The sequence below is a fragment of the Miniopterus schreibersii genome (genome assembly GCF_964146895.1).
Source record: "Miniopterus schreibersii genome assembly, chromosome: 19".
Taxonomy (NCBI): Eukaryota; Metazoa; Chordata; class Mammalia; order Chiroptera; family Miniopteridae; genus Miniopterus; species Miniopterus schreibersii.
The window spans coordinates 8,291,617-8,315,630 of record NC_138119.1 but is presented as its reverse complement, the minus strand read 5'-3'; the positions used below and the strand labels follow the sequence as shown (position 1 = coordinate 8,315,630).

General features: G+C 45.8%; 1 protein-coding gene across 2 annotated transcripts in view; it reads right to left on the bottom strand.

The window, feature by feature from the left end:
* Positions 1-24,014, bottom strand: part of SLC22A15 (solute carrier family 22 member 15) — a 44,514-nt gene that overhangs the window by 19,690 nt on the left and 810 nt on the right. For both annotated transcript variants that reach the window (XM_081120484.1, XM_081120485.1), the window contains exons 2-5: positions 12,734-12,946; positions 5,234-5,366; positions 4,420-4,584; positions 1,336-1,465 (exon numbers count right to left, since the gene is read on the bottom strand). In XM_081120484.1, coding sequence (XP_080976610.1) covers positions 1,336-1,465; positions 4,420-4,584; positions 5,234-5,366; positions 12,734-12,946 — 641 coding nt within the window. The remainder of the gene's footprint in view (positions 1-1,335; positions 1,466-4,419; positions 4,585-5,233; positions 5,367-12,733; positions 12,947-24,014) is intronic.

Sequence of the window (24,014 nt, the reverse complement as noted above, 5' to 3'; positions counted from 1 at the left end):
TGCCTGGAACAGAGTGGGGGGGATGGGACAAGAGAAAACTAGGAAAGGTAAACTGGAGGCCAACTGTGGGGAGCCTCAGATTCCAGGCCTAACGGAATAGAGGTGTATTTCAATTTTACGTGCTCCCTTCTCTCTGCTTCCTATTTTTCATGACGTGAATTCATTTCCCAGTGAAGAGATGTCCCCACTTAGCACTAAACAGTGGCTAATGCAGACGAGACACAGGAAAGAGAAAGGCAGATGGCTTGTCATCCGTCACAGTCACGCCACTACTGAAGGAGCGATGAGAGATCAGATGGAGAAATATGAGACATATTAAATTATAAAGAAAGCTCCTTTATCTACCAATATTTGCATGAGCGCTTATTAATTCAAGGTCTCTACTAGGCATCCATTTATTCCAAAAGTTTACAATACACAAGCTAATAAAATATTGTTAGTTTCCCTTTCTAATAAAATTATATCACTCCAATTCATATAACTGAATATATTTAATAAACTTGCCATTTTAAATACAGGTTAACTATTTCTACTATATTCATTTCTGTACTTACTTTTGAGCCTGGATAAAGAGCTACTAAATTAAAGATCTAGCTGAGTGAAAATACTGCAGGTATCTCTGTCTCGCACAGAAGAAAGCTAGTACCATTGTATTTACCCCATAGATTTTCACGATTAAAACGAGAGATCTGATATCTCCGAAGAAACCCTTTCAGAAGCACATGGAAACCTCAGGTGAAACAGCCCAGGGGTGGTGGCTGGCTTTTCAGCATTTCGAGCACCGTGGTGAACACTGTGGGTGAACGGCCTTAAACCCTGCCCTGACCAGGAACTTGTCCTTTTACTGTGTCCAGCCCGGGCGCCTCAGTTAAGGATTTCTCCCCTACATGAGCATCTTCCCGCATCCACATCGAAAGGCCCTGAAATATACCCATTTGCAAGATGAACAGCTGCCCCCTGAATATTCCTATGAATAGATGGCGCTGTAAAATCGTAACTCTGTCGCACGCCCAGCCCACGACGTGATCCAGCCTGGATATCTTTACGTTTGAGGCAACAGGTGAAAAAGAAACTGGTCCCCGGTGCCATAATGTGAAAGATTAAAATGCAGTCTGTCGAGAGGTGACTTTAAACAAGGGATACCTGCCGCCTGAGTTAATTAAGCATCTCTCTTCCCAGAAGCGGCCAAGCATGGGAGCGCCCGCGGAATTTAGCTCTTCGGCAAGGTCAGTTCAGGCGCATTCCCGCAAGGGGGTAACGCCGCTCACTGACCCGCGTCCTCGGAGACATTCCTTCTGCTTATCGAGCTTAAACTCTATGAGAAAGAATACTTACAAAGACAAGAGGAAGACCACTGTCCCCTGCAGGTTAACCAGCACGGCCAGGTTCCTCCAGGAGCGGATCAAGTACCCCAGCAGGGCACACTGCGCGATGCCAACTGCGAAGAAGAGGCTGGTGATCGAACCTGGTTCGGGGAGGAGAGACCTGTTACTGGAGAGGCGCCATCCCGGGCCACTTCCAGCCCACGTCACAGAGCCAATCCCTTCCCTGGGAGATGTGAGCTAAAGAGAAACCTGCACAAATATCAAGCAGCAGACGACACACTAGAAGAGAGGCCAGCAGATGAATGGAAAAGAGGAAGGACAGGTGAGAAGTACACACGGCACATGGGCAGGACGAATTTGAAGGCTGTCCGAGGGGCACCGCTTGCTGCACTGCCACCTGCCTGGCCTGTGGCTGGCCTTCGGAACACTGTTCGCTCTATAACCATGAGGTTTTTAGGTCATGAGATTATTGCAATACTAGGACTTCACTTCCTCACAGATGCTGTCCCTGAAATCCTTATTTTAAATCACAGCCTGCCTCCCAACTCTCCCTATTGCTCTTCCCTCCTTAATTTATCACAATCAGATATGACACGTTTTATTTTTTTCGCCTCTGTCCCCCCAAGTAGAATATAAGCTCCATGAAGCAGGGATTTTTGTCAGCACACTGATAGAAAAAAAAATTAACCCCGGGGTTAAGAATTATATACGTTTTAAAATAAATGCTGAGATGGGTATTAAACCCACTGGTTTGCCTAATATACTTGCAAATTCTATGCCTCTGTCACACTTTCCATACCTGCTATTGTAGTTAATAGTGCCAGAAATAGCTGCTATTTATATAGCAGCTACTATTTATTGAGCACTAGCCTTTTACATACAGGGTGGCAGAGCGCAGGGGCCATTGCTAGCCATCTACGGAGGGAGCACACAGCTCAGGGAGGTCGCGGCTGCTGTCTGGGGAGGCGCAGCTGTGTGTGGCAGGGCTGGGACTCAGACTCGGGTCCGGCTGAGGGGAGACTGCATTCTGTACACCCCCTGTCCCACCACCCTTCCAGGGAGGGGCGGGCTTCTGCGGGCATCCCATCACAAAGGACTTTGTCGACCCTGTTACACAAATTTTCTACCCAAATCCTGTAAAACCAATGTTTCCTTTTATCTTTGTTCTTAGACGATCAAGCTATAACTAAAAGTAATGTCATGTATACCGTGTGAGGCAAAAGGGGAACCAAGGGGGACAGCTGATGTGACACTGCGCTCAGAGTGTTCAGAACGTGTGGCCCGATAAGCAGGGGAACGGAGAGTGTGATTTCCCTGGAAACTTAAGATAATCAATAGCTATTACAGGTTCATTACGGCGCATCAAAGAGCACCTGGTTTCCACGGATGAGGTTCCAAGTCCCCGGGAACCACTGCAACATGTAGGCAAAAACAAGCAAGTCCACAGGATGAGACCTTTGCAGAGGGACCAAACTCAAACCCCAGTTCTGCCACATGCTGCTGTGTGACTGTGGGCAAATCGCTAAATGTCTCTGAGCCTCAGTTTCTCATCAGTGAAATGGAAATAATAATACCTACTTCAAAGGGTAGTTGTTAGTTTCAGATGAAATAATGCATGCTATACAACTATAAATTTGTTCTCCTATAATATGGATATAGTCCCTTATATCTAGTAACCCCACCCCCAAGAAAAGCCACCTAAGAGCCTCCTGGGGTGAGCATCTATTACAGAATATTGTCTACCTAGCACTCCTTTCTAATTCTACACCCCTTCCCCTTCTGGAGAGCTGGCCCCCCACCCTTCACCCCAGCAGTTCAAGTGGGGGCTGCCAATCAGAGCTCCCCTAGCTGCAGGGGTGACCCCAGCTGGGCCAGTCAGAGCTTTTACCCAGGATGGTAAATACTGGACTTGGCAGTGAAATCTGAGAGCTGCTGGGCGCATCCCTGACCGAGCAGAGGAAGCTTCTCGGAGAGGATGAGGGCTGTATGTATTCTTTACACTTGCATTTATTTCTTTATTTTACTTTACAGTGGGCATCCATTCTTTTTTGTTATATGATATTTACATAAGGGAAAAATAAAAAATATATTAGTATGAAAATGTTCATGTCGCTAGTATTTTATTTTGCTATTCTCAATAATTTTCCATTATCTTCCTGTTAAAAGACACTACAAATCTATCAGAAATGGATGTTTTAGGCTTATACGTACATTTTTCCGTAAATACTTAGTATTTTATACATATTGCAAACATTATTTTGTAAATAAGCATAATTTTTCAAATGATTTTTTTTTACTGTGAACAATTAGGCTACTTCCAACTAATCCCCTATTGCTGAACACTTAGGTTTTCTCCAATGGTTACAGTTCATGAACATATCTGAAGCCCAGGAGTGTGTAAGATTGTGCTGGAGAGAAACCAGCTTAGAAAGGTCCAGGACAGGACCCTGGGGACAGCCCCAGATCACGGGGCAGAGAGACAGACGCTCCTCACAAGGGTCCCAGGTGCCGTCAGAATCATCCTGTCTCGGGTGCAGGTCAGTGGATGGGCCTTTGGGGAACCCTCTCAGGCTCGCTCTAATTTCACTGTGAATTTGGCAACCATCTGGCTCCACTGTTGCAGGTTTCCCCCTTTCTTCTTTTGTTATTTGGTACAGAAATTTTAATAGCCTCTTCTTACCCCAACATCAAGGACACTGGCTCTAGGCAACTGGCAAGGGTACAAGAGACCAGAAGGTCTTTCTTTTTGACTAAAACATGCAACGGGCCAGGAATAATCCTAGATGATCTGGCAGGGTAGGGGTGAAAAATGCCCTTCTGGGGAAATCAACACTCTCCAAATAATCTGAAGGCAATCTGTGAGGATGGGGGCAAGCTCACTGTCTGTGAGGCAGACCCCTGGGAAGACTTTCTACAGAGAAATACAAATGGCATGTTCATGGTCAGACAGAACAAACTCAGGTACGAAAATCTAAGAGTTGGACAGAGCACTTCAAGTCCAAGTGCATTTTTAGACTCTAGGGTTAAACTGGTTCCCTACAGAGTTTTCAGGAGCAGCTCACCACCTCTGCATCTATATGGATTCAAGCAGTACCTGCCAGTGCCCAGTAGGCGGTGCCCACACATTCGTTCAGCAGGACAAAGGCCACCAGCGACATCCCTCCATTCATCATGCCCACCAGGAAGCGGGTTGTTACAAAGAACTCGTACGAGGGGGAAAACCCATTTGCAATAGCAAATAAAATGTCGAGAGCAAAACCTAGAAAGAGAGGAACAGTATTCAATAACCCAGAGACAAAACAGCATTTGGTAGAATAAATGATATTCATTAGTTTGTAAACGTAAATCTTTGTCAACTTAAATTGACAGTTTGTTTTCAAAAAGCTTTCTCTTAAAAACTATAAATAAAAACCAAGGTTTTCTTTCTTTGTTCCAAGTTGATTTCTGTCAATCATGCACCATTTTCAATTATTCACAAAAAGGCTGGAAATTTAAAAAATCCTAGCTCTACTCGGCTTCTCAAGAGAACTATGCTGAGTCCTCTGGAGCTCACTGGAAATGAATCAATAGCACAAGGTGGAAGGAAAGGGATCTGTGGACTCTCTCAGTCGCTGCTCTTAGGAACACGGCATAAGTTAGAATTTGGGGCTGCAGGAAGCACCATCATCTCTGAAAAGCTCACGATGCACAGACCTGGCCTTGCCAGCTGTGCTGGTCACTTGAAAACGCTTGGCCAGAATCCACGCCGGCTGCAGTTCGGCCTCTGCCAGCGTAACAAAAATCAGTTCTCTGTCCACACGGAAATTCCCCGAGAGCTTAAGGAAACGGTCCCCTCGTCCCCTTGCTGCTTCCCCGAGAACCTCAGGGAAACGCGCCCTCTAACTCTGCCCCAGGACACAGCGTGTCACCTGCGAGGTAGACGGGTTTCCTCCCGAAGCGATCGGACAGCTGGCCGAAAGAGATGACGCCCACGAACACGCCGCTGAAGAACAGCGAGCTTGCCGCGCTCACTTTGTAAGATCTGCTGGCAATTAAGAACCACTGCGGGAAGGAGACACAGAAGAGACACTTAGGTCACTGGAAAGACGGGTGGGTTGGGTTAGCCACTGAAAAACAAGTGCGTAGCAAAGCTTGTGCACCCGAACTTCTCGGGGTCCTGCGGCCTCCCGCTCTGGCGAGTGAGGGGCATGGAGAGAGGAAATTCACCTGACATTCCAAGGCTGTGTTACACAGACGCAAAAAGATCACGGACGTGCTCAGTTAAGGTACAGACTGACCTCTGTCAAGGAAGACACCGGCCTAAGATGTGACTGCCCGCCAGGACTCGCTTTTAGTTGGGATGTTTTCATTTCGGGCCATCCCGTGTGGTTACTTTCGGTCCCCGAGTCCGCAGGGCCGCCACGCCGGCCTCCCGAGCTTGTCAGGGGCAGTATGTGGCCCCTTTTCATCCACACTGGCCAGAAGTGTCAGAAGTGGAGTAGTGGACATTAGAGGAGACACAGGAGGGGTGTTTTTCCTTTACCTGGAGCAGTCAAACCCACAGAGGCGGACAGCGGAGCAGCGGTTCCAGGGGCCGGGCGAATGGGAGTTACGGTTCAATGGGTACCAGTTTCCTCTTGTAGAGATGGACAGTGGTGACGGCTGCACATTGTGAATGCACCTAATGCCACTGTACTGTGCAGGCCAAAAAGGGGCCACGTACTAACCTGACAAGCTCAGGGGAGGCCTGCACGGCGGGCCCTACAAACTCAGAGACTGCAAGCAACCACACAGGACGGTCTGAGCATAACAATTCCTAAGAGTGAGTCACGGTGGATCGTCATGTCCTAGGCCTGCAGCTGCCCTGACAAAGGTCAATCTTTGCCTTGAGTGAGCCTGTCTGTTTGCATCTAAGATAACCTACCCTGGGAACTGTCAGACCCCTCAGGGCACAATCTCCCACCAGAGGGAGGGACCACAGAACCTCTCATTGTTGCCCAAATACCATCTCCACGTGCTGGGAATGTTCACTGTTAACTGCCCTGCACCCACCCACGGGAAAGAAGTGTGTGTCTAGTTTTACTCTTCACCCAGCTTCAGAGGTTTCCCACTTTGCTTTCTCCCGCCTCCCTAATCTAGCACCAGTGGGCTCCATGCAGCCCTCCTTACGCCCCTTCCTTTCATTATAACGTCTATAATAAACTTGCAAAGCTGCCATTCTCTGGAGCATTTTCTCAATCCGCTGAGATTTTGCTTCCCTGCAGTTGTCATCAGTTTGGCTCAAATAAACTCATAACAATTCTCTACAGGTTTGGATGTTTCTTACGTCGACAACTATATTCTGCAAAATGGTGAAAATGGTCCATTTTATGTTATGGATATTTTACCACAATAAAAACATCCCTTGAGTAACATTACCTTCTATTTAAGGGAAGCGTGTAAGCCTAAAGAGAAAGTAATGGCCCTCTGCTTAACCCGCCCTTATCTAAAGCCCTGTCTAGCCGTGTGGTAAGGTGAACATTGGTATGAAGATAAGTCCACCTGTGTCACAGAGGTGGCCTCAGAGAACTAAAAGGATGCTCACCTCCCCCCCCCCCCCCCCCCCACAGCCCTTTTTTTAGAGTCAGCAAAGGCAGGGTTAGGAAAGTCTCCTTCTGGAACATTTGCAGGGAGCCTCCCCTTCTCTCCCCCTTCAGGTCACTCCTATCCCGTGATGTTCTGACCACCACTAACCACGGCCCACAGCAATGGAATTTCTCTCCTCCTGCATTTCCTGTGAGGCCGCATCGACAGGGATCTTGACGAGACAGCTCTGTACACCTCTGCGCAGCAAGAGCCACAAGCTACGGGCACTGGAATAAACAGGGACGCGGCCCTCTCCCGAACGCTGTACTTTACTCCTAAATTCTGTGGTTGATTAAGGTTAATTAACTGGCTTTCCTCTCCCTTCGTGGATTAGAAACCATAAACTAGGGTGTCACTGCCCTTAGAAATAGTCATCAGGAACTTGCTGCTTTGGGTGGCAGTCATAATTTCAATGAGAGAGTGACAGAAGCAATATGACCAAAAAAAATGAACTATGTTCCAGACATTTTTTCATTTGGGTATCCCATAAATATTTGATTAGTTTCTACTAGGGGTTAATAACTATTCCAAACACTGGGAATACAGATGTAAATGAGCTAGACAGTCCCTGCGCTCATGGAGAGGCAGTGCCGGTGGAGTAAGACAGGCATTAAACACGTGAGCACCTTGGGAGAGGCTGGGAGGAAGCCCCTTTAAACAGGTGGCCAGGGAAGGCTTCTCGGGGGAGGTGACGTTTAAGACCGGAACAAGGTAGAAGTGATCAACCCTGAAAGGCTGGTCAGGGAACATGAGGATAAGTGCCATGGCCTTAAGGTGAAGACACATCATGTTCTGAGAGTTTGTTTTGGTGCCTTTAAGATCTGGCCTGCAACTTTAGCCTAGATTATTCTGCACTGCAACTTCTGCTAGTCTGTTAATATGGCCAAGATGTCTGGGCTCGCTCTGATCTGTTTTGTGCTTGGTCAATAAAAAGCGGTTCATGCGGCTGCTCTATAACCAACCATTCTGTTGACCACATCTGCAGAACTTCTCAAATCCATCAAAAAGGCCATAATACTAGCCTTCCAACAACTGGATAGCTACCAGCTCATTTGGCAGTTTCAGGAAGCAGTGGCCCAAAGGATGTTTGACCAGCAAATTCCAAATTCTGACTCTCAGGCTGCCAGTTCCAGTGTCAAAGTGATTTCTCATAATTTTCCTTCGGGTCAATGCTGGCTGGACTAATGCATTTCCCTGCTTCTCCTTGAATGTATTTGGGAACTGATAGAAAAATTGGGAGGCACTGCCAGAGTTTAAGAAAGCATATTGAAGCGTAAGAAGCTGGAACCCAGGAGGCATCCTTGACAGATCCAGGTGAACTGGGTGCTTGACTCAAGACTAAGGTAACGTGTTCACAATCGGCTTTCCATATTACCCCTCCGCTAACCTATCAGGGTTTTATTTAAATGTTTGGTTTGGTTTTCAATTTTAAAAACTTTTCAAGTAGAATTTACAAACTTATCACATACCTATTATGTGACCTGAAGAGTTATTTTGTCAAGGCTCAAACAAGGCATATTAGGAGAGGGATCCCTTAGTATTTGAGAAAATGTACTGGTATAACTTGATTTTAAAGTTTTGGGAAGACTACACTTAATGTTAGTTAATTTCTTTGCCCTTTTGTTTAATATTTAGTACCAAGGTAAACCCAAACCAGCAATCACTAGGATATCAGAAATTAAACCATAATAAACTCCCCGAAAATGATGAGTGTGATGTTCTTGAAAAATGTGTTTTTTATGAGGCTTTAAATTTTAAAAATCATAAATTTCTAAGTCACTCAAAGCCTTAATTGGCTAGAGACGTATCAAAGTGATGATTCTCCTATCATTTTTTTAAATGACAAGCCAAATTCTAGAGATACGGAAATGAATTTTCTTTTCTATATTAATTCATTTCAAATTGAAAAATCACTTGCAAATTTAAAAAGCAGGAAATCTTTTCTTCTTTCATACATTAACAGAAGAGGAAAGACAGTAAAGACAAAATATTTTCGGTCTCTCAGGATGACCTAGATCAATCTACTTTTGCTTTATAACCACCATCTGTATTTTTGTTCATATGCTCACCACAATTACTGGAGAGTTCATAAGTTCACTTATTATATGTACTTTCAAAAAGGAATTGCGGGGCCCAGCATTAAAAGCACAGGGACAGTCATTCCTTCACCTACAGAAAGCAGTCCTGAGGGAAAATCAGGCCCAACCAGGGACAGACGCCACTGAGAACAGCATGAGGACAGGGCAGGGTGAGAGCTGTGCTGTGGATCATACACAGTGTCAGTGACAGGCAGGTCCGAGAGCGGCACCCCTGCCTCTCACCTTCTAAAAGGGGGACTTGTTCACCCCCCGGTGCAGATCGCTGGTCCCGGCGCAAGGGGACAGACGCATGGCTGTCCGGGGCACAGCCCACCCGATCATAAAGCGCAAGGACAGCCTCCCCGGCTGCCCAGCAGGGCCAACCGCAATGGGCAAGCCAGACCGGGCAGGCGCTTAGTGACCGAGCGTCTTGCCCCCCGCAGTCCTGCTGTGATGAAAACCAAGTCATTTTATGAGTGCCCTGGCCGTTCCCAGGCTCCCAGCTGGTCAGTATCTCAAGGCTGCGGGCTGGGACACACAGCAGCTCCCGCACGCCCCGCAGCAGAACCCCGTGGGCCCCGCACCGCTGGGAGCTGGGGGCTGCCCTGGGGGATACGCTGAGCTATTCTGACAACAGGTCCAACTCCGCTCCCTTCCCCCACTGTCCTGCATTTCCCGAAGATATATTTCCAGTCATGGGACAGGAACAATCTCACTTCAGGAGAGAACAGGGTGATCAGAGGCCTCTGTGATTAGGAAGAACTCGGACAGGGTGTTTCAGGAGCAATTTCATGGTGATTAACTGACCTGCTTCATTTCAATGTAGTTGTCACTCTGAATTACCACTTACTGGGTGACGTGTGCAGTGCAGGAGAGTCAGTAGTACAGGCGCAAGGAAGCAAGACATCGAAAAAAATGAGCCTCTAAAGCAATTATTGCAGAGAATTTTTCAAATAGTTTTAATACTCTGTCTTTTGACCCCAGGGTATGGCGTGGGGAAAAGATATTAATCTCAAGATTATAATCAGTCAATTTCGGTTGTATCTACAATGATATTAAAGACTCCAGCCTTATTCTTTTTGGCGGCAAACATTAATTAAGCACGATAATCGCATGTCTCCATGATATCTGGTCCTCTCCGAATGAGTCAGAGCTCAGGGAACCATCTGAATGAGGCAGACAGCAATTCGCCACATAAATTCACCCCAAAGGCTGCTGGCTCATTTTAAAAGAGCCGAGACTCCTAGACTAGGGGGTGGGTTTTTTGCATTAATACCAAGTTAATCATGTCTACATAACCTTTCATTTGCCCTTCCCAAAACCCTCCATGAATAACTTCTGCGAGGCCTGACCTGAATGTAATAAGGGGCAGGTGAGAGTTTTAAATAAGCAGACAAACAAAATAGAGCCAGAGGCATGGATACATGGAGGAGACTGCCAGAGGTGGGGGGGGAGGGGGGGGATGAAAGAAGGTGAAGGGATTGGCCAAAGAGCATGTATGCGTAGCCCGTGGACACAGACCACAGTGTGGTAAGGGCCAGGGGAGGGTGGGGGTGGGAGCTGGGTGGAGGTGGAAAAATGGGGGACATCTGTAACAGTGTCAACAATAAAAAATATAAGAAATAAAAAAATAAAATGTGTACTTTTAACACCATCTCCTTAAACTATAGAGTTCTGCAGACTCTATCTTGATATTTACTTTCAAAAGTTTTATATGAGAGGTCGGTAAGACTTTATACTTGTTTTTTTAACTCTTATTTTATACCAAATAATTTCAGTAAGAAGCATATATTATCTATATGTCACAGACAGTATATTAAAAATCTACCAACTTAATGACAAGCTTGGGTACCAGTTTCAATATCATCACTTTGAAGATTTTGAGCAGCAACTGAAACACTAGAGAGGTAATATCTTGAAGAGAGAAAATACATTAAAGCTAAACAGAAATGAAATTGCAACATGTCAAAATCTGTGGCACACAGCTAAAGCCATCCTGAGAGGGAAATTTATAGCACTAAATGCTTACATTTGTAAAGAGGAAGACTCTCCTCAATAATCGAAGCTACCATATCTCAAACCTAAAAAAAAGAAAAAAAAGAAAGAAACCCAAAGCACAGAGAAGGAAAAAATAATAAAGAGCAGAGTAGAAATCAATAAAATTGAAAACAGAACACACAGAGAAAATCAATGACACAAAATGCTGGTTCTTTAAAAACATTAATAAAACGAACAAGCCTCTCTCATGGCAGATAAGTAATTAAATAAGAGAGAAGACGCACGTTTCCAATATCAGGTAATAAAAAAGGGGATATCATTTCAGACTCTGAAGACATCAGAAGGACAATAAGGTCATATCATGAACAACTCGACACATATAAACTTGACAACTGAGATGAACAGGCCAATTCCTTGAAAACCCAACTGCCACAACTCACAATACAAAGTAGAGCATTTAAATAGCCCTATAACTATTAAGAAAATTGAATTCATAATTTTAAAGCTCCCCAAGGAGAAATCTACAGGCTGAGATGATTTCAATGGAGAACTCTATCAAATGTTTAAAGAAATAACACCAATTCTACACAAACCCTTCCAGAAAATAGAAACACTTCTTAATTCATTTTATGAAGCCGTATTCTATACTATGTAATTCAATACTATGAAGCATAGTATTACCCTGACACGAAACCAGACAAAGATAGTACAAGAAAAGAAAGCTACAGATCAATATCCATCAAAATATAGAAGCCAAAATCCTTAGCAAAAATTTTAACAACTAGAATTCAGCAATATATAAAAATAAGTATATGCCATCCGGAGATGCAAGGCTGGTTCAATATTTAAAAATCAATTAGTATAATCTACCATGTTAGAAAGCAAAGAAGAAAAATCACACGATCATTGCAATTAATGTAGAAAATGGCAAACTGATGTATGTGACAAAATTCAATACATCCATGATAAAAACTCAAAAAATTTGAATGGGGGAGGGGGGACTTCCAGAATGGCAGCGAGCAAATGGACAGCTTGTGGGGAGCAGGCAAAGGACACAGAATATTTTAACACTTTAACAACCAGTACGAGTGCTTTCCAGCTGAGCATAAAGCCCTGCCCCTCTCATCCCAGGGTTTCTCTGATCACCAAACAGTCTACACTCAGCTCATGTACCTCTGGCTGGCTCAGAAGGGACTGTCCTTATACGAACCTTCTTGGCCAGCAAAGCCCCAGTTGAAAGTAAGGCTTCCTGCCCACATGAGGCAGTACTTTTGTATTTGAGGTTGTACAGTCAAGGTGCCCCACGTGGTCTACACGTGGGACTGGACTTCAGCATGAGCCACGGATGTTACAGGTGGGTCACTCCATTCCTCTCTCTTTACGTTGTTAATTTTTGTGTCTGTAATAAAGAGACATGGAAGTTTTCATGCACTTTTTTAAAGGACACTATAATCGAAGAGCAGCTCTTTTGGAGTTTCTATCGCCCTTCATCTAACTAGTTTAGTAAAAACTCAGGCTTCTCCCACTGGTAGTAAGAAGGAAAAATGTTTTCGTGGAATTGGTTCCTTTGAACCCTCAAATTTACTAGAACTCTCAAACTTATCTGAAGATATGGCTGAAATTTAAATCAACAAGACAAAAAGGTGGTTCCACCTGGGCAAGGAGACGCATTCACTTGGTGACCACAGTGGCCTGTTTGGCTCCACTGCTCACCGCTCCCGGGCTTACCTCCGAGGCGATGGAGGTGAAGCTGCCGCTGAAGTGCACGTGCTTATGGATCTCGCTGCCGTTGGCCCTCAGAAGCCAGTCCCCGAGGGCCTGGTCCTCGCTGGCCCGCTGGTGGCCGTGGCTCTGATTGGGCAGGAGCTCGGCGAGGTCCCAGTGGTAGGACGGCGTGGCGCCCACCAGCGCGATGAGGATGGCCTCGGTGGCCACGTAGAGCTAGAAGAGCAAGCACACAAGACCGTCTGTGCTGGAAGCGCGATCCTAAGCTCACAGACCTTACGAGCGCAGAAATGGGACATACCAGAGACAAAGGTGAAAGGAGCCTCATGACCTACTGCTAACGAAGCCATCTGCAGTCCCACCTGTAAAGTCCCTGACATTTTTCCCAAGGGTTTTCTTTCTACATGCTGAGGACACTGCGCATCGATGGCTGACACTGGGTGGGTGCAGGGGGAAATATCACTGACTGATTCAGAAGACTAACGTTCCAGCTCTTTTCCCCTCCCCACTAGATCCTCTGTGCAGATAAGCAGTCACCAGGGTCCAGGAGTCTCTTGGCCTTGAATTCACGATTTAAACAAGAAGATTCTTTGTGGCATAGTTAAACGTCTCAGAAAACAGTATACACCCCCGACCCCCCCACACACATACACACACACGTATACACAATATACATATGAAGCATATATATATATATGTGTGTATATATATGATAGAGTGAGCACACAAGTGAGCATGCTTTATTAAAGTAAGTAAGCATAACATGTACTTGACTAGGTAATATTTTAAAATATAGTATAAAACTTATAATACAATCTAAAGAAATTCAAAATTCCAGGAATGGATATTCACTTTAATACTTTTGGCTGTTTAAACGTAACCATTGTTTAATCTACACATAGTTGTCTCCCCAAAGAAAATAATATTTCACTCATGAGTTTAAGAAATATTTATTGAGTGCACATGCCATTTGTCTCTGTCTGTTCTGGGCAACTTAGCTATTCACAATTGGGCTTACAGGCTGTTGAGCCCAACACAGCCTTTTTATACTATGGATTTCCGTTTATATCTGCTCGCATTGTTGGATGATTATTTCAAGCTGAAAATGTATATAAGAAAGAAAACAGGTTAGTCTTCTCCATAGTGAGATGATCTTATTTTAAGAGATTATGCCTATGAACTTAGAACTTGATGTCTTAAAATGCCCTTAAACAGAATAAGTGTCTAAAACATAGAAAACCTATGATTTCTCTGCAGCATATAGTAACATCCCCACTGGATGGATGCGTTGACTGAGGCACAAAAAGGTGGGCAGACCTGCGAACAACCTTGTCTCCGTTCCTCAGCGACCTCCCAGTGCCTTCCACACCATCCCGTGGGGGCCCATCCAGCCGTTAAGTGGATAAGCTCACGCACCCAAGGCAGAGTGATTTATCACAAACAGGTGATGGAATTACTGTCAGGGAAAGAGTAAAGTCGTCACGGCACTGTGTGTGTCATAACAGAAAGCTAATGTAAAACCCAGGATGTGATTTTTCCCCCTCAGCAGGGCTGCGGGATATAGGCGGCCCCAATCTATTTTGAGCAGAATAACTCTGGGCCTCTCGAGATGTACAAAGCGGCTGCAGGTCAGCCTGTGTGGGAGATTTATGGTAAAGGGCAAAGGCAAACATGTTTCCAGATTTACATTGCTTCCTGGCGGCTATTTGCATACTATTAAGGACGTTTTAGCACCGGAGGCGATCAGCTTGTAAGAACAGAAACCTAAATAATTACAAGAATAGATAGATACATTTAGCAGAGGCTATCATTACAAAGCCACTGGCACCAGTTTTAGTAACTGCCCCTCCTGATGATAATCTGCTGAAATATAATCGATGGGTCAAGAAATGAAAAAAATAGGGCAAGGAAACTCAGGAAATGGCGCAAAACTGTGTTCTGGTGAATGCGCAGCCTTCTATCCGGCGAGACAAGCAGCTCTCCTCTCTCTAGACATGCTCTGGCTCCTACCTCGCGCTTCCCTGGAAAGCAGTTCCTTCGGCTGTAAATATCCGAGCCTCTCCCATCCTCCAAGCTGCAACTCGGATGCCGCCTCCCACCACCCTGCCTTCCTCTCCAGCTTCTCCAGAAGCCCCCTCCTGCCTCTGCTCACCCCCCAAAAGCTCCACCTAGACCTTTCTTAGAGCCCGTATCGTAATATTTATGCATTTGGTTGCCTACCTTTTCCTACTGGAATATCCTCTCCCTGAGGGCGGAATCTCCGTCTCATTCACCTTTGGGCTTTCAAAGCAGATATCAGGGCCTAGATACGTGACATCACACACTCAACGAGTGAACGAATGACTTAGCAAATGACCGGGATGGACACTAATAATAGCAGCGGACACTTCTCTCATGCTAACGACGGGCCAGGCACTGTTCTAAGTGCTGTTGAAAACATTTTCACGCATCGTATTTTTCTCTGGATTGTTCTAGGATAAGCAATGTTCTAGGTAAAAGGGGAAATGCTCCAAAGGGTCCTCTAATCTGAGGTGTTTCACAGTGGAGGCTGCACTCTGGGCAGAAGCCACAACATGTGGAAAGCAGTTGAAAACAAAGGCGGTGGCGATACATACCGATTCTTAGTGTAGGGAGCAGGGAAACCGAGTGGGTCAGCGTTGTCTGTATTAATCAGTCGTGTTCGTAGCCATCTGGAGGCTGGATAAGCATCTTCCACCTTCCTCAGCTTCTCTACCCTCCACCACCCTTCACAAGGCTTCCGATGCCCACGCCATGCACGTGTGTGCTCGTGCACATACACACACACACAAGCACACACATGCACATGAACTGAACACAGGGCTGCGACCTCATGTCAACAGAAGGATAGACACCCGCAGCTCTTGCATGCAGCGCAGCCTCCATAAAACGGCACCAGCCTCTGTCTGCGATGGCACACGGGCCGAGCCTGGTTTTGCTCCGGGTAAGGGAGATGGAGGCCGGCAGCTCTGACGCTGCGTGACACTCGTCATGGAAGGGGCGCCGGGAGGCTGGGGGAAGGCGGTGCCTGAACTTCACATATTGGTCACCCTTGGGTCCTCAACCCCTGAGCCACATACACGGGCCACGTGGTCCTATGAAGACAAAGGTTTAGCACTTGTCTCTAGTCATGGGGATGCTCCACCTACACACGGATACAGGGGTGGCTCCTCTCCACCTCGGCTGCGACAGTCACAGAGCTCACATCCTGCTCTTCCCCCCAGAGTACAAGCCTCCCGGTTCTCCGCTGTTACCTGACGGCTGCCAGGCACGACTTCTAACGAACCGCACCCATCAGGGATGGGCCTCCGAGGCACAATGAGAAATCGCTGTCCTTGGAGTGGGACCGCCACCACCTCAGACCGGTCATTAGCCCTCCAGCACTACCGCCAGGGACCGCAGGGGCCGCAGGTGGCGGGGGCCCTTCTCCCTCCCCGCATAATTATAGTCAGGAAAGTGGCTAGAATGCACCAGGGGACTGACATTTGAAAAGTTTCAAAGAGTGAAGGTTTTAGAAGTAATTTTATACTGAACAGCATTACAAGCTGTCCAAATACTCAGGAAACCAAAACTGTCTCCCAAAAGTGATCTCATCACAATATCTTGCCCATGAAGTCACCGTAAGTAGGGTGTCTGTGTTGTACGCGGGACCAATGAGCTACGGAGTGACCGGTGAGTCACTCAGGGTCACCGGCAACACTCATAGCGAGGCCGGGATGAGACGGGGAGCCACTGAACTTTGGGGCCGGAGCTCTTTTCAGAGAAAAACAGAAACAGGAAAAATCAAAGATGATGTCATTCCCGGCACTACTGGCAGCCTTCGGGGCACTTGGTACTCAGTCACCTGAGTGACTCTACCAACAGCATTACCCGAGCAAGGCCACATCACGAGGGCAACACCAAATGCCCCGTGCCCGGCGTGGAGCGAGCATCCCATAAATATTTTGGGGGTGGCTTACTGACACTACACAGTTTCTGAATTTAAAAAAATTCAGTTATTGTGTCCCGAATAACTGGTGTCTCCATGTGTCCTTTCTTCTCAAGTCGAATCCCTCCACCAGACCAGCCTCCCGAGGACCCTCCTCATGACATTCTTCAGGTCAAAACATCTTAACAGATAAACAAGAAACGGCCTGGCTTTCCAGATCCCACCACACGGCCCAGGTGCTGCCTAACCCACCCTCGAGCTTTCTGCTGGAATATTCGGGTCCCCACACACGACATCTCGTTGTGTGGCGGGAAGGGAAGGTGGACTCTGAGCCCGAGTGTGCGCCTCGGCTCCAGCAGGCGGTCAGCAAGTCAAAGCCTCAACGAGCTTCAGGTCTGCTTCTAGCAAGACAGACGCGAGTAATACATCCTTAGCTCATTCACTCACATCTGACCAAGCTATTCTGGGGGGCAAATGGGGACTCTCTTCAGCCAGCAGTAAACTGCACAGCACCACAAAAATAACACGTATCGGCGCCTCGCAAACTCTAAGGAGCAGTTTGATTCCGAGGCTGGAGAGGGACCTGAGAGTCTGCATTTCTAGCAAACTGCTGAGGCCAGAGCTGCGGGTCTGGGCCACGTTTTAGGTGAGTTATTTCTCTCCTGCACTTTTTCCAATGTTATGTTTTTCCACCTGAAATGACTTTCCCATTTTCCCCTAAACCCAAGCTTCAAAGTTCAGCTCAAGCTCAGCCCTCTTTCTGAAGTAAATGAACCACTCTAGACCTCGCCAGCGTCTCCTTTCTTAATTCTGCACGCGCACCGCCTGCATTATTTACTAACGGTGTAGATGCAGTTAAGTTCTAATTTCCTAATGATCTGTCATCTCCTGAAGGAAGGAAAACCTAACATTTCCTATATCCTTTCAAGAAACCCACACAGCACTGTGTACATAAGAGCCCATCATACATTTTAACTAATTCCCTGCAGAATGGTGTAGGGGGGGAAAGGAAAATGGATTAGAAACCAGTAATTCTAGAACTTAGCCTTGGTTCCAACCACTAATTAAGACTTTGGACACATTATTGAACCTGCGTCTGTTCCTCTCTCTCCCAAATAAAATGGAAATACCATCAACTGACCACCTTCCTTTTTTCAGTTTAATTTTTAAAAAAATATTTTAGTGAGTACCAACGCTTTACAACTCAGTGTATTTTGAGCCTTTGGTGATTAACAAGAATGGATAAGAAACAGTTGTTTCTTTGTAGCCACATACATTCAAGTCAGGACAACAAATATATCCAGAGCTATAGATCCAGGCAGATGCTGACAAATGCTCTACTAGCCGTAGTAGAAACGAAGCTACAGAGAGCGCAGGGAAAGCAGATGCGAATGCCACCGAGGGGAGTGAGCAAATGGTTCCAAGCGTGACCCCTGAGCTAGGCAGTGAAAGACTGTTGGGGGTTAATCAAAATGAGATTGGGGAAGGAATTTTTAGGCCAAAGAAAGAGTCCAATCAGAGTCAGGAAGGTAAAGAACATAATTTAGAGTTTTAAAAAATAGAATATATTACAACGGCAGCTCTTCGCGAACTCCAGTCATCTGAGTACCCCCCGTAAGTTTCACATGCCCGTGTTTGGTTGTCTATTATGTACTTAGTAGTCTTTAAATTAATGCACATTTTTTAACTTAAGGAAATTTTCAGAGCAATAAAATGTTTCATCACTACAGATAGGACTATAAAAATAAACACCATTTACAATGCCAAGGGTTGGCTAGTATGCTTTTATTTAAGGTTTTTTATTTAACCTTGAATGATTTTTCACGCAAGATTCGAGGGGAGGGGTGAAAGCCAAGGAGCCGTCATTTTGTTCTTTATGCTCAGAAGGTTGTTTTGGAACAAAGAACATCTGGGGAGGAGGGGAATGGGGCCAGGAGAAATTTAGGGGTAAGAGGAGTGGTAAACACTCAGCTGGGAGGAGTGAAGGCCAGAGCCAAAGGATGACCCAGAGCACGGGCTGTGTGGGTTTGAGGGCTGTGAAAAAGAAGAACTGACCAACCTGTATTTGCAACAGACACTGGTACACTCGGCTACAGCCATTAAAAAAAAAGTATTTGCTCATTTATGAACACAGCAAGGCATTCATAATACTGTTGAGACACACAAAATCAGGTTAAAATACAATTTTTTGCAAAACAGATAAATGTACATATTTGTGTAATAAAAAGTCTGGCAGGTCATGCATCAAAAAGTGAGCACATTTTAGTTTGGGCTGGTAGTGTTCTGGTAATTTTTGTTCCTTTTTTCCTATGTTTTCTCTTTTTTCTATAATCATACACTGTTTGTTGAGTAGCACACGATCCCCATGAATGCAGACGTTAGCTTCGGTCTGAGGGTTGGTCAAGGAAGTCGGGGAAGGTTCCTGAGCTGCGTGTCTTTGATTGGCGGCCCTTCCTTGCAAGGCAGCGTCTAGCTGTGGTGGCAAAGCAAGCTGGTATTCTGAAAGCATCAAGGTCAACATTCACACGATGCCAACTAACCGCTGGGCACTGGGTAACTCTAAGAAATCCTGAACTTGCAAAACAAATGAATTAAATCTTAGGATCCGGCCACCTCCAGGCGCAGTAAAGACGCGCGGTCACCTGTGAGGTTCGCTGGGCCACCTTGCCGAGGACCGTTAGGGCATTCGCGTCTAGTGTTTCTTCCGCCACACTCACATGGCCTGTCTTCACATTTTTATGACTTTTTTGTGCAGTCATGGAAGGTAATACCTTCTCAGCCAGGGCATATGCCAAGCAGCTGTGGGTGGCCCTGGCCAGACATGTGGGTGCTGTAGAGGTTGGGCTAGTTGCTTTCCAAGGCTACCTTCCGATTCTTGAAATACTCCGGCTCAAAGGAGCCCCCTGAACCTCCAGAGGCTCCTGGGTCTCCATCAGCCCCGCATGGAAATCCGAGGGTCGGATAGATTTGCAGCTTCATCCGCTTTACGCCAGGGGGCAGTGTCTGTCTATAGACAACAATAGCTTCCCGGGGACATACTGGGGGCAAGCGTAGCTAGGTGTCCTTGACCTGTAGTGCCCCACTCACCTAAACTGATGCAAGGCCTGCCCAGCAAACGAGCCCCAGATGATCACCCAAGCTCCAAGCCACTGTCTGAGGGCAGACAGAACGAAATTAGAGGGTAGGGATGGCATAAAACGTGCTCAAACGAGCAGAGAACCCTGGTAGATGCTCATGTTTTGCAGTCATGCTCGGGAAGCTCTTGCTGCAGCTACTCATCCTGGCGGAACTCCTGGTGGTGGTGAGAATCCCCTGGGGCGTGAGAGCCAGTCCCAGTGACTGCAATGCAACGAAGGTTTTCACTAATGTGCGTGGATGAACTTCATCACTTGCTTATGGCTGCGAGGTTAGACCCAGCAGCTACCCACCCCAGTGACACCTTGTCTACAGGCAAGTCTTCCTGTGACTCTCCTGGGGAGAGTGGGGCATGGGGACAAATGCAAGCAGGTGGGTTATATTAGTTGTGACAGCATTCTCTACAAAGTTTAATATAGCACCCAGAACGAAACTCACTCCACCTCCCCTCACCCTCCCAAGTGTTAAATGACCACAATTCACAGCCATCACTGGTTAAAGGAATATGAGTAAAAGAGTGAACGGCTATCCTCATACAACGAGCTGCGGCATTCTCTCCTAGGTATACAGATCTTTGCTTTACCTTTTTTTTAATTAAAAAAATAACGCAGAAGCAAAACGAATAAAAAAACGATTCATGAACCCACCATCGGGATTAACAAGTAACATTTTATCATACTGGCTTCAGGATTTTAAACTACAGTATTGCAGACACAGAGGAAATCTCCTTGGCACCCCTCCCCTCTCCAGGGCCACTCCCTCCCCTCCTTCCCAAGAACAGTCCCATGAACTGGGTGTGGATCCTTCTACTCCATGTGCTCATATTTCTACGTGGTTCATATACATTTGCAAACCAAATACGGTATTGCTTCAGATGGTTGTAAAATTTATAATGAGTATGTGTCACATTGTACATATTATGCTAATTAATTTTTTTCCATTTAACTTTGTGTTTTAGAGATTCATTCATGTAGCTGTGTACCGATCTGGTTCGTTTGTTTTGTTATATCAAATTTATACCACACTTTAACCATCCAGTCCCTTTTTGAGAGTCATTTAGGTGGTTTCTAATTTTTATTATTACAAACAGTGCTGCAATACACATCCTATACATATCTCCTTATGCGCATGTTCAAGAGATATCGTAGGACGTATACCTAAGAGCCCAATTCTGGGTTTTAATTTTACTAGACAGGGCCAAATCTTTCTCTACAAGGCGTAGGTTCTACTCATTTTCATCACACTTGTACTGTGAGACTATTTAATGTTTGCTTATCTAATAAGTGTGAAATGATATTTCAAAGTCATTTTAATACACCTGGCCCATATGACCACTGAAGGTAAACATCTTTACATGTATTGACTATTATAGTTTCCTCTTCTGAAAAATATCTGTTCGGTCATTCCACTTTCTAAAACGCCATGAAAAGATATTTATTGCATGGATGCTATGAATGCACTGGCAGTTCTAGGATCTGAAAAGCCAGGTTGAGGTTATTAGGCATTGACATGAGAATAATGCCTTCCGGACACCAGAGAACCGCACCCCAAGCCAAGGTTTACAGCAGCGGCATAATTCTGCTGGTGCAACGAAAGCTTGTTACAGGTTCCAGGTTCCTATTGGCTCATGGACGCTTTAATTCCTGTGCAAATTATACTACAACCTGTAATTCATTATCCTGAAGAAAATGGAGCTGGAGTCTCTGGCTTAGAACAAAGAAGTTGGGGCCATTTTCACGTATGTCTAAGGAGATGAAAAAACAAAGAATTGTACTCCAGCCTTCCTCCTCCAGACAGCCTGGCAAACAAGCACAAAAACACAAAACAGTGATGATGACATCAACTCTGAATCACCATCAACACTAATAAAGTAAACAGAATCATTCATATTTAAATACCACAAAGAGCTCTCTCTAACCCAAGGCAGGGCAAGTATATTTGGAGGGTAAGAAATTTCCTAACTGTAACACTGCACAGCTTACTGCTTGTTTTTAAGACAACTGTTTTGACATAAGGCAATTTTTTGCCTTTAGTTTTTTTGCTTATGCACTTTAAAACCACGTATCACCATCACAGGGCATCTGCATCTTATCCTGCCCAAGGGAAATCTACAAACTCTGCATATAATCTTTACGTATCTGAAAGTCAACCGCTCTGGAGATGCCAATGATTGTGTTCGCAGGAGCGTGAAGGACAGTCTCCTAGCCAAAGGTGCCCGGGTGCTGAGGTCACTTTTAAGGAGCTATATAAAGGTATCAACAATCCAAGGAAACAGTTAACCAAAAGATCCTTAGAGCTGGCTTTGTAAAGTGGTTTTGTCATCTTATTTGAACTTGGATGTGTCTGAAGTAAAGGGACTTAAAACCATTTAAAAAGTAGTAACAGTTCCATTTAAAAAATAATAATAGTCCCAGGAGGAAGAACACACCAAAGGATGTCAGGTTTGCATCTCTGTCCTCTGGTTTTGTGTTTCTCAGCCGAGGTTGGTCATCACCAAATCTCAGGTGCAGAGAAGGCTCCTGCGGAAGCAGAGGCCCCGCCCTCCGCAGTCCCTCCCACAATGTGCGGGGCTGGCTCTCTGGCAGGCCCCCCTCTCCCTCTCCGGCAGTAGGGCTAGCAGTTGGCACTGTACCTTCCTTGGGCAACGGTACACAAGTGCTTCAGTTTTAAAAGCAGAAATTAACCTCCTTCCTTGTAACTCTGAAAAGGTCTCCTGACTTTTCCCTCTGTTGGGGGAAGCAACCCTCACAAGAATGGTGATAGCATCGTGCTAGAGCTTGTATGGGACCCCCAGCACTGCCACTCTGCAGGCCAGCTCCCCTAGCCCAAACCTCTGCAACAAGACTTAATAGAGGGGTCTCTGCAGAACTCCACTCTCATATCCAGGATAACCTGGGGCGATCCTGGGACCACTTGGCTCACATAGCTCACAAACATGTGACAGCTGTGAAGCTTTAATTCACTTTTGTCCATAATGGGGCCTCTCCTCTGTTGACATAGGCACAGCTACAGGCACCTCCCCAGCCCACACCTACAAAATAAACAGCCAGTCACCTCATTCCCAACACTCTAAGACCTAGTTTTTCAGTGGCAAATACTGACCATGTGTCAGGCACAGAGATCAATGAACAGTCATGATCATGAGTTTCGACCTCTTTGGTACCAAACTAACTACCCGAGTCAACCATAAAGAAAAGTTAAGTGAGGGAAACTTAACGAACCCCAAACAGTGGCCTTTTTAGTGCCACATTCCACTCAACAGAAAATTATTCTAGGTTATTGGATACCTGGCTAGGCAGGTAAGAAGACAATCACACCAAAGGTTGAGTGCCGGGATGGGGAATTGGGGAGCTGGGATTGCTCAGCGAGAGAGTTTGTTCCTGGAATTCTTGGTTAGAACGGGAAAAGAATTTTCTCAAAGAAAAAGTATTACAAATGAAATCAGGCATCAGGGTTATAATTCTATAATCCCTCTGTTTTAACACTCTTTTGTAAATTAGCACAGGTACTTTTTCCTCATAGGAAAAGTACACTTAAAGCTCAAACAAAGGAACTTCAGAACACCGCATATTTGTGGACTGAGAGCTTGTTTTGCTGGAGAAGGAACTGACATCATCTATCAGTCCATCATTTGAACAGTTGTTCCGGCGGGTGATGAAATCAACTGGCCTTTCAAACATTTTAACGGAAAAGAGAATCAGTAAGTCAACCCTTGCCTCCCCCAACCCCCATCTTCCTGCTGAGCAGTTGCCTTATGCAAGGTTTACCCACTGATGAACTGGTTACACTATGACCAGCGTGGACTTCCCTCATAATCTCTATCATTACATATCAACTGTAACTATTTAACTGTCCGCCTGCCTCACCCCCACCCCACTACAATACAGGCTTCACGGGAAAGGGGCTTTGATGTGCCCACCACTGTAGCCCCTGCTAAGCACATAGTAGGCACTCAGGTATCTGTCGAATGAAGAAGTAAAATGGTAAAAGGATTTGTGAACAGAATGTCTAAGACTATTGGGAGAAGTAACTGATGTCAAATGAACCCTTTAGGCTGGTAAAAGAGTAAACTCTTGCCCGGGAGAGAGCATCTGTGGTGACCTTGCGCACAGGGAACCCGCGCTTTCAGGGTGCGGTGCGCGTCTCCCCCGAGCTCTGCCCAGCGCAGCCGCGACTCCGCCGCCCGACCGCACCCTGCGGCGG